The sequence below is a fragment of the Cydia splendana genome, chromosome 10 (genome assembly GCF_910591565.1).
Source record: "Cydia splendana chromosome 10, ilCydSple1.2, whole genome shotgun sequence".
NCBI lineage: Eukaryota > Metazoa > Arthropoda > Insecta > Lepidoptera > Tortricidae > Cydia > Cydia splendana.
This window is the reverse complement of record NC_085969.1, coordinates 12,856,617-12,870,247: the sequence shown is the minus strand read 5'-3', so window position 1 is coordinate 12,870,247 and position 13,631 is coordinate 12,856,617. Positions and strand designations below refer to the sequence as shown.

General features: G+C 37.4%; 1 protein-coding gene across 3 annotated transcripts; it reads right to left on the bottom strand.

Moving 5' to 3' along the window:
* Positions 1-1,307: 1,307 nt before the first annotated feature.
* On the bottom strand, positions 1,308-13,573 carry LOC134794315 (smad nuclear-interacting protein 1). Of its 3 annotated transcripts, XM_063766080.1 has the most exons (12): positions 13,060-13,571; positions 12,879-12,972; positions 12,566-12,694; positions 10,926-11,027; positions 10,015-10,106; positions 9,855-9,933; positions 7,119-7,205; positions 4,387-4,452; positions 3,690-3,833; positions 3,238-3,432; positions 2,840-3,054; positions 1,308-2,413 (listed from the first exon to the last, which is right to left on the bottom strand). In XM_063766080.1, exons 1-12 carry the CDS (start codon positions 13,445-13,447, stop codon positions 2,172-2,174), a joined length of 1,833 nt encoding a protein of 610 aa, XP_063622150.1. In that variant the 5' UTR covers positions 13,448-13,571; the 3' UTR covers positions 1,308-2,171. The 3 variants fall into 3 exon arrangements, with proteins under 3 accessions (XP_063622150.1, XP_063622151.1, XP_063622152.1); XM_063766081.1 differs by lacking the exon at positions 10,926-11,027 and having other exon boundaries at positions 13,060-13,570; XM_063766082.1 differs by lacking the exons at positions 10,926-11,027; positions 12,566-12,694 and having other exon boundaries at positions 13,060-13,573.
* Between the last annotated feature and the right edge of the window lie 58 nt (positions 13,574-13,631).

The following is a 13,631-nucleotide window of genomic DNA, read 5'->3' as shown; positions in this document are numbered from 1 at the left end:
AATTTTAAAAAATGCCATTGTTTTTGCTTAATTTGTCCTTGAAATGATCTGTCGCTAAGGCTAAACTATTAATTATTAAATTCTTCATCGTATGCGATTACAAGCAGTAACATAGGTGAATAATTAACGGAACTAGATCACTCCAAAGTAAAAAATAAATAAAGTATGCCGGACTTCGCCACAGTGACCTTATGTACTATATGAACAATAGAGTTCTAAAAAAAAACAGTTGTAACCTATAATCTCTGGGCACGAAGTTTACTAGTATAGGTATGTATTGTGTAATCCCTTCATTTTCTTATATTGCAACATATTGTACAGATAGCGTTTCTTACAGAGAAATAGTTCTTTCAAATACAATTCAAACACGAAAGTTGTAAGATGTGAAACCCTAAACAAAGGGAATCTGTATTTTCTTCTTAAAAATCAGTATTTTATGCCTCTTCGACCTAGTATAGATAGCACGTTGGAAAATGAGAAAACAAATTTATGGTTACAAGGAATATTGCATATAGGTGAGATTGGTGTATTAAAACTATTTGACACTAATCTTAAACATTTTGGTGAATGAAACACGCCAATGACACATGAACATGACAATAATCTAAATAGATTCAGGAAATGGAAGTGGCGATTTGTATCAATGCTTGGGGTTTCACGATTCTCGTTCAATTCACATCATTACTCGTCAAATCGTACTTTATGTCATACTGTTCGCGTCTACGGTAGAGGCAGTAACATACAGTATGCAAATGGGTGAATCAACAATTCTTTGTTGTTATTCTGTTCCGTTAGCCAGACGTATAGTAGCATTTATTAGAAGAACTCTTATACCACGTTACAGATGTGAAACATAATTATTTTCTATTGTATTTTCCATAGACCTAGAATCCGCTCGCGCTTGACAGACAGCTTAAGTGTGCGAAAGGGAAGCCATCACGTATATGAACATCCCATGAGTGCGAAAGAGTCAGACTACCAATGAGAAAACGTAACCACTTTTGAGTTTGACGACGGCCGCGGACGACCAAGAGCGTATCACGGTAATTTTCAAATTGAAAAATATTAAAATATACACGGATTAGGACGAAAAGTATTAAATAAAGTAATTCAGTGAAGATGGTGTCTTGTAGTGTGCCGGATTGCAGTGTCACAGGGCCAAATAATCCAAGCAATTACTCATTTCAGAGGATTTATGATATTCCGAGCGAAATTTTCATCACGATATTTTGTCAAATTAACAGCGTAAAAAGTGTAAGAAGCCGGTTTATACACTTCATTGTAAGTTTTTCTTTCGTTCCATGCTAATATTTTATCATATTAGTCAATAATTTAGGATATTTTGTGTAAAAACATAAACTGTTAGTTTACGCTAGGGCTTGACAAAATGTTCATATGACAGTATCGATAACTTGTCGGTATATTAATAGCTATGTAATTATTTCTTCACAAGACATCATTAAGATATTAGCTTTTATAACAGACTTCAGATAATAACGATTGTTATACCTTTTTGAAGGTGTTCATGTTTAGCGTGTCATGATAACTTCACTTTGCAACACAGTCACAGTGAGAGTTACATTAAGATAAGTCTGCAACGATTTTGATGGCAAACGCAGTGCAAGTGTTATTTATACGCCATAATGTCGTAGAATTTTAATGTTAAAAATAACACATTTGAAAAAGTAGTCGATAAAGCAATCAAACATCGACAGATTATTAATATGTTGTAACATGACATCACTATTTTTGATCTCACATAGACAGTTTGCGCACACACTTGCATTTCATTTTTGGTCACACTTTTGAAGATTGACAGTTGTTCTTTGTCATCTAATTCTATGGTATTTTCACGGAAACGTACCAACGTGTCTCGCTATTTCAGTCAGTCTCGGTACAAAAAGTACTGACGTTGACTGAAGTAGCATGACAAATACGATCGTTTCCGAGAAAATACGATGGAAAACAATTATGCACTACATCTGTATATGTATTATCGTGCTTGGTAGCTATCTGCCTACCTCTATCCATCGTGGAAAGGGCTTATAACTTAGTTTATAACTACCACACAAATACATGTTATGTGTATGCCACAAAACGAGAAATTGAAAGAGTGTCCTAGGCGACGACAAGAAAAAGTCGATTCACCCATGTAACGTAGCTTGGCTCACCTACTCGCCGTCCTCGACCACCTCCTGCTTGACGCGCTTCTCGCGCTTGATCTGGTCGGTGGTGGCGACGGCGGCGGCGGGCTCCTGGTTGTCGTCGTCCTGCGCGTCGTCCTTGCTGTTCTCGTGCAGCAGCACGTACTCGCGCGCCGAGAACCCGAACTTGACCACGTCGCGCTCCAGCAGCTCCACGTAGCGCCGCGCCTCCACCTTCTTGTTGTTCACGAATGTGCCGTTTGCCGAGTCTGGGGTACAATTTTATACATTAATGAATGGATTCGCGGTCGGCGGAGTTTTTAAAGTAAACAAAACGTGGAAAAATGCACCGCCTTGCGCGAGACTCGGTACCAACTCCAACATACTAATATTTTTTTCAATTATTTACACAGAGATACACACACACACAGAGTTTTTTTTTACACAGAGATATTTAGAAAAGATAGAAAGTTTCAAAAACGACTAAATAGAGGCGTAGAAAAACTTCATCATCACGAATAACTTAATTGATCAAGGGATTTCGAAAAGCACATTCATAACAAAAGAAGTGCGGGTATTATCGCTTTCCAGACAAATAGCGTAACGTCTTTCTACAAGGTCGTTTATTCTAAGAGGAGAAGTAATAGAAATTCATTAAAGAGGTAAATATTTAATAGCAATGTAATATTACACACCCAAGTCTATGACGTAGGGCCTCACACGGCGACCCTGCGTGCCGTCGGGCCGCGTGAAGGGCGTGCAGCGGTACTGCAGTACGGCGTGCTGTTTGCTGATGGACGGGTGCTCCAGCGCAATGTCCACCACCTTCTTGTCGCGCCCGATCAGGAAGCACGACTGCCGGTGGATGTACAGGATCGGGAGAGCCTTGTCGCCCTTGAAGGGGTAGAATCTGGAATAGATTCGTACAGATGTGTTGAGTTAAATAAAAATAAATAATGCAACATTTTAACGACAACCGTCTTGCTGTCTGGCGCAAATTTTTGAACTCACCAATAGCTTGACCAATTCTAGACACTGAATGCTAATGAACCTAAAAAACGACTAAAGTAATTGTAGCACTCATGGCACCCACCTCCACCGCCTCTTGGGCTGCTTGGCGTCATCGGGCTCGGCGTACTTGATGACGACGCCGTTGACGGTGTTGGCTTCGGCCGTGAGCTTGCCCGACAGCCCGAAGTTGGGCTTCTCCTTGTCGCCGGGCGCGGCCGCCTCCTTGCCCGCTTCGGCTTTGCCCCACGTGTAATCTTTCTCGTCGACGTTTGTGAATCTAGAAGAATATTAGCCGCAGGTTTTATCTCTATTATGTGAAATTGTTATAAACTTAGAGTAGTTAAGTTATAGATGGATACTTCAAAGGTGAGTAAATACAACTAATATAAGTCATCCTGTGCAACGCGGTAACATTAGGTAACAAGTAACAACTTACCTAGTTACTTAGACCGGGGGCCCGCGCTTTGGAATCTTGACTGCTCTCTAATCTCTAATTGGCCGAAAAATAATGGTGTACCTATAATACGACGGTACCTGGACTTCCTATCCCTGGGAGGTTTGGAGTCGGCGGGCCGCTCGGGGCGCTCGTCGCGGAGGCCGGACTTGGCGCGCTCGTCGGGCCGGCGCCGCTCCTGGCTCTTGTAGCGCGGCTCCGGGCTTCGGGATCGAGACTGCTCCCTGATTGATCGAAATAGATATGAGTTTGCGAGGTAGGCGCCGAACCCTAATTTACCGGCAGTATTATATGAAAAATAAAGCTTTTAACTCGAAAAACAACTGTAAGGGTAGTAGCGGAAACACAGTACGGCCCCGAGACGACTCGAAAAATAAAATAATGCTTTCATCGAGTTGAGCATTAGCATGTGGGGCCTGGCCTGAGGCTTCAGAAAAAAAAACCGATATAACGTTCATCATGTGGGAAAATCATGCTTTAAATTTTATTTAGGTTCCTTGTTTCAAACTGTCGACACGACCACAGGCTCAGGTCGAAGATTCGGGAGTCCCACTCAGAGATCATTTTCCCTTTCCATTAAGTTAACGCGAGGTCTCGGTCTCGCTACAAATGAGCGAACTACTAAAAATCTTTACCTAGTCCAAACGTTTAAAAAGGGGTCGAGCTACTTGCTAATTGTATACACTCCATTAAATGAAAAGTTAAATGAGCACTTAGAGAAACATAACTTGTTCATTAGTGATCTGTGTTTCGTGTACATAGTTATTGTAGATGTACCTGTGGTGCGGAGGGAAGGGCTTCGGCTCCGGCCGGAAGGGGCGGTCGCGGCGTCCGTCGCGGGGCCTGTGGTCAAACGGACTCATGACTCCTCGTACTCTTGCGATAGCGACTATGTCACAAGACAACATACATACGGGGTGTAAAGACATATCACTGTGATCATTTAAACAACTTAATGAATTTTATCGCAAAATCTATACCAGTGACCACCTTCGATTCAGACATACGTATTTTATACTTTTTTCTAAGGTCCAAGTTACAATGATCAGAGATCGGAAAGGCTGTGATATTCTTAAACAGCGTTCGTTCTGGCCAATTGTTGTCGTTTTATCTGTAGTAATATTACCTATTAATATAATATATCAAAGGGCCTTCAATTTCCAATATTTGTAGATATGTTCTTATAAGTTATTTCTAAACATCACACCCTGTCTACCTCCAAGAATTATATCATTTATTCCTGGAGATCTATAGTTTCTTAGAAATACGGTGTAAATTTACTAGGATCATAGTGTAAATTCACAATTTTTTTACTACTGTGATATTCTAAATTCTAAACACAATTGTATTACTAATTCAATAGGTAGTTAACGGATTTTCAGACAATTCACCAGCAGTAAAGGTAATTAAGTTGTTTGTTTTTAAGCATTCTCCTGGTTTTAAGATTTATAATGCGAGGAATCAAAAATGCTGAGTACAGGTTACAAGGTGTAGCGCTTGGGAATTTTTGGGGACGGTTTCATAGTTCACGCATGTAATATTAATCACTCAGACCTTAATCTAAACCAAATTATTTATAAATGACTTCAAGTATATTCAGACGTATTAACCAATAATCAAAGTGATCTTTGATTAAAAAAAACAATATTTTTTGTAAATAAGAGAATTTGCGCTAAATATAAAAAAGATCATCTTAATTTTTGGTAGGAGGTATAATTAAAACTCTTTATAAACTATGAATGTAGTATGGTTATTTGGGAATGTCAAGAGCCCGGACTTCAAAATGTTTTCAGTATTAACAAGTCAGCATTATCTTATCTGTAACATAACGAACAAAAATTCACCAACTCCAAGAAGCAATAGGCACTCCTATAGACTTACCGTGACTCCCAACAAAAATCCTGATCTGACGATGATATACCTACTATGCAGATCCTATCATGGATTTAATGCTATTGAGTTTAGTTCATCAATTGAGTTAATCCATTCTGTCTTTATTTTGTCTCGTTCTCAATATAGTGTTTATACCGTTTGCATCCTCAACTAATGCTTGGGAGCCCAGGGCCTGTCTTCTTTATGTATTTCTGTCATTTCAAACAAATCCAATATTAGTTAGTTTTCTTTGAACATCAATCAGCAGCTTTTCATTCATTCCATTATTATGCATCGAAGAAATATTATCACCATTTTAATTTTTATGAATATAGGTTTCTTATATTATAAATTTACTATCTATTTTTCTTCTTCTAAATAGTACTCAGTCTTTGTTTTATTATGTTCACTGGTATTGATTATTTATTTGGTTATTATTATCTTACAAGAGTTCTTCCCACCGTGAATTGATTGAAGAGTTCCAGAAATAAGTTTCATTCATTGTTATCGGATAAAATAAGAACAATCCAAGCTAACACATGTGTGTAGTTCTATTTCATCAGCAATATCATATTCGAATGTAGACGGTTTCTGTGGCATTTAAATATTCCATTCTTGAGGTTCCCATTAAATATTTTTGTCCCATTTTTTTTAATCGTATCTCTCCCGGGCCTCTCAATCCAAAACTATCTATGTATAAAGAAAAATATATCCCTCGGGAAGATTTCGTGCGTGTAAATTTATTTATGGTTTTTCTCTATTAGTACTTCCAGAACTGTGTTTCCAGAGTAAAATATCTTGAAATTTTCAATTCTCCAATAATAAGATTTCGCTTGTACAGCTGCTGTTGACGGTATACAAAGTTTTCTAGCTCTAAACTTTGTTTAGTCTGGAGAAAGTTATGCGGATGTCAAAATCAATAAACTTCATATATAATCCTTCATTTATCTATATTTCTTAAAGCTAACAAAGAGTTTTCCACATTGCTACTTTCAGTAGTCAATCTATTAAAGATTATCTATTCTTCTGTCTCTTTATAATTCTTGCCGTATGATCCAAAACTCTTCTTATTATATTTAGATAATATTATACAAAACAGAGTATTGAGCTATACGTACAAGTAGTTGAATATATACTTCAAAGTGAATGGAAGACTTAGACATGGTGATAGATAAACGCAACTAGTGGTCATATCTAGTTGTACCTTGTGTTTTAAGTCGTAATCAGACTTGATCTCCTGAGCATCTAAGAGCTTGGATAGTCAATGATTCCAATCCGTCATGGTCCAAGAGCATATCAAGTATGTATCAAACAATCTATAACAACCGACTCACACATGCCTAGAGTATGTATCGTGTAATGTGCAAATATTAAAATATCTTTGCAACACCAACATTTTCTGATTTAATTCATTATAATTTTCTGTAGAGATGTCACTGTAAAAACAAATATAGTCATTTAACTTCGCGAATATACACTGGCCAGTTCGTAAACTCATGCTGTGGTGCATTAAACAGCACAATTTTTATTACATTTATAAATTCAATACATTGATAAATTAAATTTATTTTTTATTAGACACAATATGAGTAATTATTCCGAGATAAACAGTTTGGTGGTAAATAGTGAATACGTACCTTTCAGAGACATATCCTTCTTCCCTGAACCTTTCCCTCTTGTCCGGATATTCCCTCTCGCGGTAGCGTTCTTCGGGAGGCGGTCTCCTGGAAACATCATACATAAATAAATAAATATTATAGGACAATTTTACACAGATTGACCTAGTCCCACAGTAAGCTCTAGGCTTGTGTTGTGGGTACTAGACGACGATATATATAATATACACATATATATAAATACTTATATACATAGAAAACATCCATAACTCAGGAACAAATATTTGTGATGAACACACAAATATATGCCCTTACCAGGATTCGAACCCACACAATAACACTAGATATATTATTTTAATATTTTTGTAGTTAGACAGAAAAAAAATAAAAAATACTACTTAAAACCATTCATTATGAATATGCTTAAACCTTGAACATCTTAGATTGTAATGTGAGCAAATAGACCGGGAGATAGTGACACATTTTACTGGGTCATTTGTACCAGTATGGCGGTTCGTCAGGGGTCTAAGCATGTAATGAAGGAAAGAAAATGCTATGACCATAGCACTGGTACCGGCGACCCAATCGCGTGGGCGTTAGTCGAACGTGTCGGATAAAATACGAGTGTCGAACGATTTGTTCCACAAATATCCTCGTATTTTCCGATAGTCCATAAAAAAGAAGTAGGCGGTAGCGTAATGCCATACTTCTCCGATGTGACTTACAGCCCGCCATACTGAGGCGAACACGTTAATTAAAAAAAAACAATTCAACCATTTGTGCCAAGCTAATTTTTGCACAGGTGATCATCGTCGAGCAGCCATTCATGGACATCACCATGCCATACTCTTCGGACGGTTCCAAATGCCCGCCATACCGCCGCAAGGAAGTTAATTTTTTTTTTGCTAAACGATTTGTACCAGTATTGCATTAAAATTTTTGGAGAGTATTTGATAAAATGTGACCGTTATTATAATTGCCATACTTATAGTAGGGGGAAAAAGTGCTGCCATACTTGAAAAACTTATTTAACACATTCAATACCACTAAGTGCTACGGGTTACGCTCGTAGCGCGTAGCCACGGTTTCGTCGTATGTAGCGCGTAGTCGCTACGAACAGTGTACCCGACAGTCGGGTTCTTGGTGTTGAATGTGTTAATCGACACGTTTCAAAAATACGACTATACAATACGTAAAATATTTTTTTACAGCATGGCATCATCATATTCTGTTTGATTGGATACAATTATACCTAAAAAAATTTATTCCGGATTATAACTACGGGGCGGACGACTGTGAGACTTAAGCCAAGACTTAAAAAATAAAAAAAAAATTGACGATTTGTACCAGTATGGCATTTGGATTTTTGGAAATTAGATGATGCAATGTGACCATTATTGTATTTGCCATACTTCTAATAGGGGGAAAAAGGGGCACCATACTTGAAAAAGTTGATATTTCGACAGGTTTTCAAAGTACAAGACATAAAATCATTTGTTACAGTATGGCATCTTTGTATCCGGATCGTTTGGGTAAAATTCTACCTAAAAAAAAAATATCCCATACATGGTAACACATGGGGCGGAAGATTGTCACACTCAAGCAAGATATGAATTAAAAAAAAAATGGAACGAATTGTTACAGTATGGCATTTTAAATTTACGAACGTTGGAAAAAAAACGTTTGGGAAAATTACACCGTACTTATGGTGAAGTGCCAAGGTGGTGCCACCCTCGAAAAAATTATTTTCTACAGGGTTTTTTTAGTGTTGAAAAATTAGCATTTAAATATTGTATTTTTAATTAGTAGTAAGTTATTTACTTATGTGCATTCTTCCGCCGATAATATATTTACTATTAATAAAACGTTTCATTTTACTGGCAACACAGTGGTAGATTTGATGTAATTTAATGGTGAATGGAGGTTTACAGCAAGATGAGCCGAGATCTCTATGATTCGAGAAATCGTTCGAGCGGTGGTAGCCGTACAATATTATTCAACATAATATATAGTTATAAGACAAGATTGCCGCCACCTACGTCTTTGAAATTTTGGATTTATATTCGGTAAAACTTAAACTTTCAGGAAAAATTAGTGCCATACTGGTACAAATCGTCAAAAATACGAATAAAATCTTACAATTAAAAAGAAATATTGTGCACATTTGCCACCTCCTACAGGTATGGCATTATGAGATTTCTATTTATGATCACACAGAAAGTGTTGAAAAAAAAATTCAAGATGGTACAAATCGTTTAGCAATAAAAAAAAATTAACTCCCTTGCGTATGGCGGGCATTTGGAACCATCCGAAAAGTATGGCATGGTGATGTCCATGAATGGCTGCTCGACGATGATCACCTGTGCAAAAATTAGCTTGGCACAAATTGTTGAATTGTTTTTTTTTAATTAACGTGTTCGCCTCAGTATGGCGGGCTGTAAGTCACACCGGAGAAGTATGGCATTACGCTACCGCCTACTTCTTTTTTATGGACTATCGGAAAATACGAGGATATTTGTGGAACAAATCGTTCGACACTCGTATTTTATCCGACACGTTCGACTAACGCCCACGCGATTGGGCCGCCGGTACCAGCGCTATGGTCATAGCATTTTCTTTCCTTCATTACATGCTTAAACCCCTGACGAACCGCCATACTGGTACAAATGACCCAGTAAAATGTGTCACTATCTCCCGGTCTAAAATGGTTGAAGTTTGCAGGTCTTATCATGGATCCCACTTGCAAGTTTTATTTACCTTTCCCTGTAATCCCTGCCATTGTCGTAGTCGGGTCGCTTAGGCCTTCTGTCCTCATGTTGGTTGTAACGGTTGAACCCTAGAAAAACAAGGGAATCAACAAAATGTTTTAGAAAACTAGACATTTGAATATTCTTTCATACTAAAAATATTAATTTACCTCTAGGGTCCTCCCTGGAATGGTAATTATCATCTCTGGGACGTTTCTGGTATTCTTCTACAGGTGACCGATGTTCTTCATACCTTTGGTTCCTAAAAACATTTTTATGGGTAAAATATACTTCTTACTCAAATAGCTAATAAAGTGTCATTCATTACACACATGTTTCCAAAATGACACAATTTAAACAAAGGAAAATTTCCGAAACTTCTCATATTTTTTATGTTTGTTTCCCATAAAGTTTTAAGTCATAATGTATTGTTTGTCATATTATCGTTAGTCATAAAACTGAAACCGTTAACTTTTCAGGATTTTCGTAAGGTTATTCTATAGATAGGTTAGGTTAGGTTTGTTTTATAGCAATCCTGACAAGTTACGCGTTTCTGAGAAAAACCAATTATGACTAACGAAAATTCGGACAAACAATATATTATGACATTTATGACTTAAAACTATTTGGGAAACAATAGAGACCCTTTTTTATGGAGTTTGAAACATTCCAGAAGTTTTTTTAACAAGTTTCTTTTTCAGAACTTTCTGAGATCATTTAAAATTAACTTATTGGATATTTTTTAAACTTGTGCAAGTATAGATAGTCTCATTATTTCTAAGAAGAATGCTACCAGTCTTTGTCAGTACAGACAGACAATCCTGCTCGACCCACTTAAAAATACGCTTCAGATATTTTGTAAGTATTATTTGACAGGATTTCAGAATTTCAATAATTTCAATATAACGTTTGTAACATTGGTTAGCTTGACCAAAAAAATAAGAAATTAAAAAAAATGCTGGACTCAATTGGCATGCACTCATTAGTGCACTACTGTTTTCTTTTGCTGATTCTTTTACTATAATATAATGCCAATCTTTTATAAAACAACATTGAGATTTATTTGATTGAATTAAAATACCTTTTATATTCATCATAATGTCTCTGCCTTTGACTGTAATCCTCCTCATTGGAATGAGTCTGGTCATATTTCTCACTATATTTATGTTTGTCATATTGGAATCTGCAATGAGTTTACAAATAAACTCTGATGTTTAAAATTGTGCGTGAGCTAATATTGATGATTCAAAACTTTAGGATGACTAGTGAATGCAGTGTTTTGATGGGTGAAATAAAATAAACTATTATGATGATACAATATGCCTATGCTTTAATTGGAAAACCAAACTAAATCATGAGAACAAAGAGTTGGGAAACCATGGTATCCAGCGTAAGAAGCGAGAGAGGAGAAATAATAATCCAATTTGCACATGCATACGACATTGAATACGACATGAAAATACCATACGCAAGAAATAATTTGTGCTGCTTGCAATGGGTATGTCTCTATGGGAGCTGCCTGTCCGATAGTTGGCATGGTGAACAGTCTCGGCAAAATTGGTTGTGCTCCTGTCTGAAGTTACTGCCTGCCTGCCGTTCCATTCGTAGAAACAGGCAGAATGGAAATAACTAGTTGAACCACCTTGGGGTTATCTATTATGTATAGAGTTAAACTATGTGTATTATTATTATATTATTATATTGTTTAATACACTAGCAGCTGAAAGCTGATGCGTGTATATCACTGCACTTGTTTTTTTAACGATTAGTGTTCATTTTTTTTGTTTAAGTGTTTGTCAAGTCTGTTTTTGAAACTATTCACTGAAGGAGCACATATCACTGTTTCTGGCAATTTATTCCACTCGCGTACGACGCGGTTTGATAGAAAGTGCTTCCTAGGATTGCTTGTGCTTGTGTATGTATTATGTATATGAATTATGACATAAACAGTATAAGGAAAAGAGAATGATCACAAATTGATGTTTACTGGATCATGGCAGCACCATGGTAGCTAGCATACAGGAAAACCAAGTAATATCATAATCTGCTTTGGAAAACGGCTATAACCAAATGATGTTTTTCACCAGAAAGGCAGAGCAGGAAAAGAGTGATAGGATATTCATATATGGGCAGTTGTCAGCAGAAAAGCACCATAGTAATATGAGGGCAGTACTAGGCTTGTGTCGGTCATGAACTAAGAACTGTTAAGAATGAAATCCCATCAAGGACCGAAAGGAACTAAATCTTTTTGCACACTCTTAATCGGTCTTTAGGTCCTTTAGTTCAGTGGGATTGGTGAGCGCTTGACATGAGTGAAACAGAAAATAGACTGAACGAAATGGTTCACAATGGCGCTGGCACGAGTGCGAACGAGATAAAAGAGTGACAAACGGTCCTAAACCTGAAAAGTATGAAGAAAAATCAAATATTTTTCCATGTTTTTTATTTTATTTTATTGTGTCTAGCTTTTTGATGTTTAATTGTCATATAGTATCATACAACTTGAATCGTAATTCAGTTGCCAAAGATTTAGAAAAAAACTACTGTAAAATCGATTCATACATTCCCAGCTCTCAAAGACCGACTGAACTAAAGGAACTAAAAGACCGAACTAGTTCATTTGACCGATTGACCGAGAGCGGAGCGCTCTTTGTAGTGACCGAGCAGGCACAAGCCTAGGCAGTACATAATATCTCTGGAAAGAAATATTGTAGGATCTACCTGTCATTGCGTTCATGGGTATAGCGGTAGTGCTCCTGGTATCTGCGCTCTTTGCTGGAGCCCCGATAAAACCGCTGCACTTCCCGATCCCTCTCAACACTTTCCGCTGTTGACTGATGATAGTCTCGCCTACAAGAGATTTCAGCTTTGTAACGAGCCCAATAACTTTTAATGACAAACCTATTACATATAACTGAGAGAAACTGATAAAAAAATAACTTTTTTAAGTGCTGACGTAACAATTACATTAATTTATAGCACTAAAATATGCGGTGGAAAGTACTCTTAGGAAGAATGTTACAAATAAACTTACGGGTAATAAGTTCGAGGCTGGCCGCGTTCTTCTGACGATTCACGGCGCTCCTTAACGACGCTATGCAGACGCCGTTCCGTTGGCTCCTCTTCTTCTGTGACAATTAAATATTACAATTCGTTAAGAAACTTGTTAGATGCTTATTTAAACAAAACGAAAATCACAGTATGTTTTTACTAACCAATTATTACACTAGCAGAGGAGCTGCGCGCTCTTTTAGAATGTTTGTGCTTATGCTTGTGTTTTCTCTTTTTTTTTGGAGAGATTTCACCTTCGCTGACGGAAGAAACTTCCTCTACAGACTGATTTTCCTCGGGAGACTCTGAACGCCTTTTCTTTTTACCATGTTTCTTTTTCTTTTTCTTATGTTTCCGTTTCTTTGAACGCCTCTGGTCGTCGGAATCGCTCTCTGAATCTGAGGAGTCAGCACGTTTTCTTTTTTTCTTGTGCCGGTGTTCTGACGCCGAGGATTCTTCACTGTCGCTCTCAGACGAACTCTTTGATTCCACGCTAGCTTCAGATTCCTCCGACTCTTCTGATGATGACTGGTGTCGCTTTTTAGACTTCATTTTATGTGAATTCAGTACGGATTGTAATGAAAAACGACAATCAAATGCTATCAAACAAATCACAAATCCCACCACGCAAAATAGTCACTAGCCAGCCATTACAGAAACAGATAAGAAAATGAGTGAACGAAAAAAAAGACAATCGGAACGGAAGTTGGAGGGGGAGGGAGTGGACACGAATGAA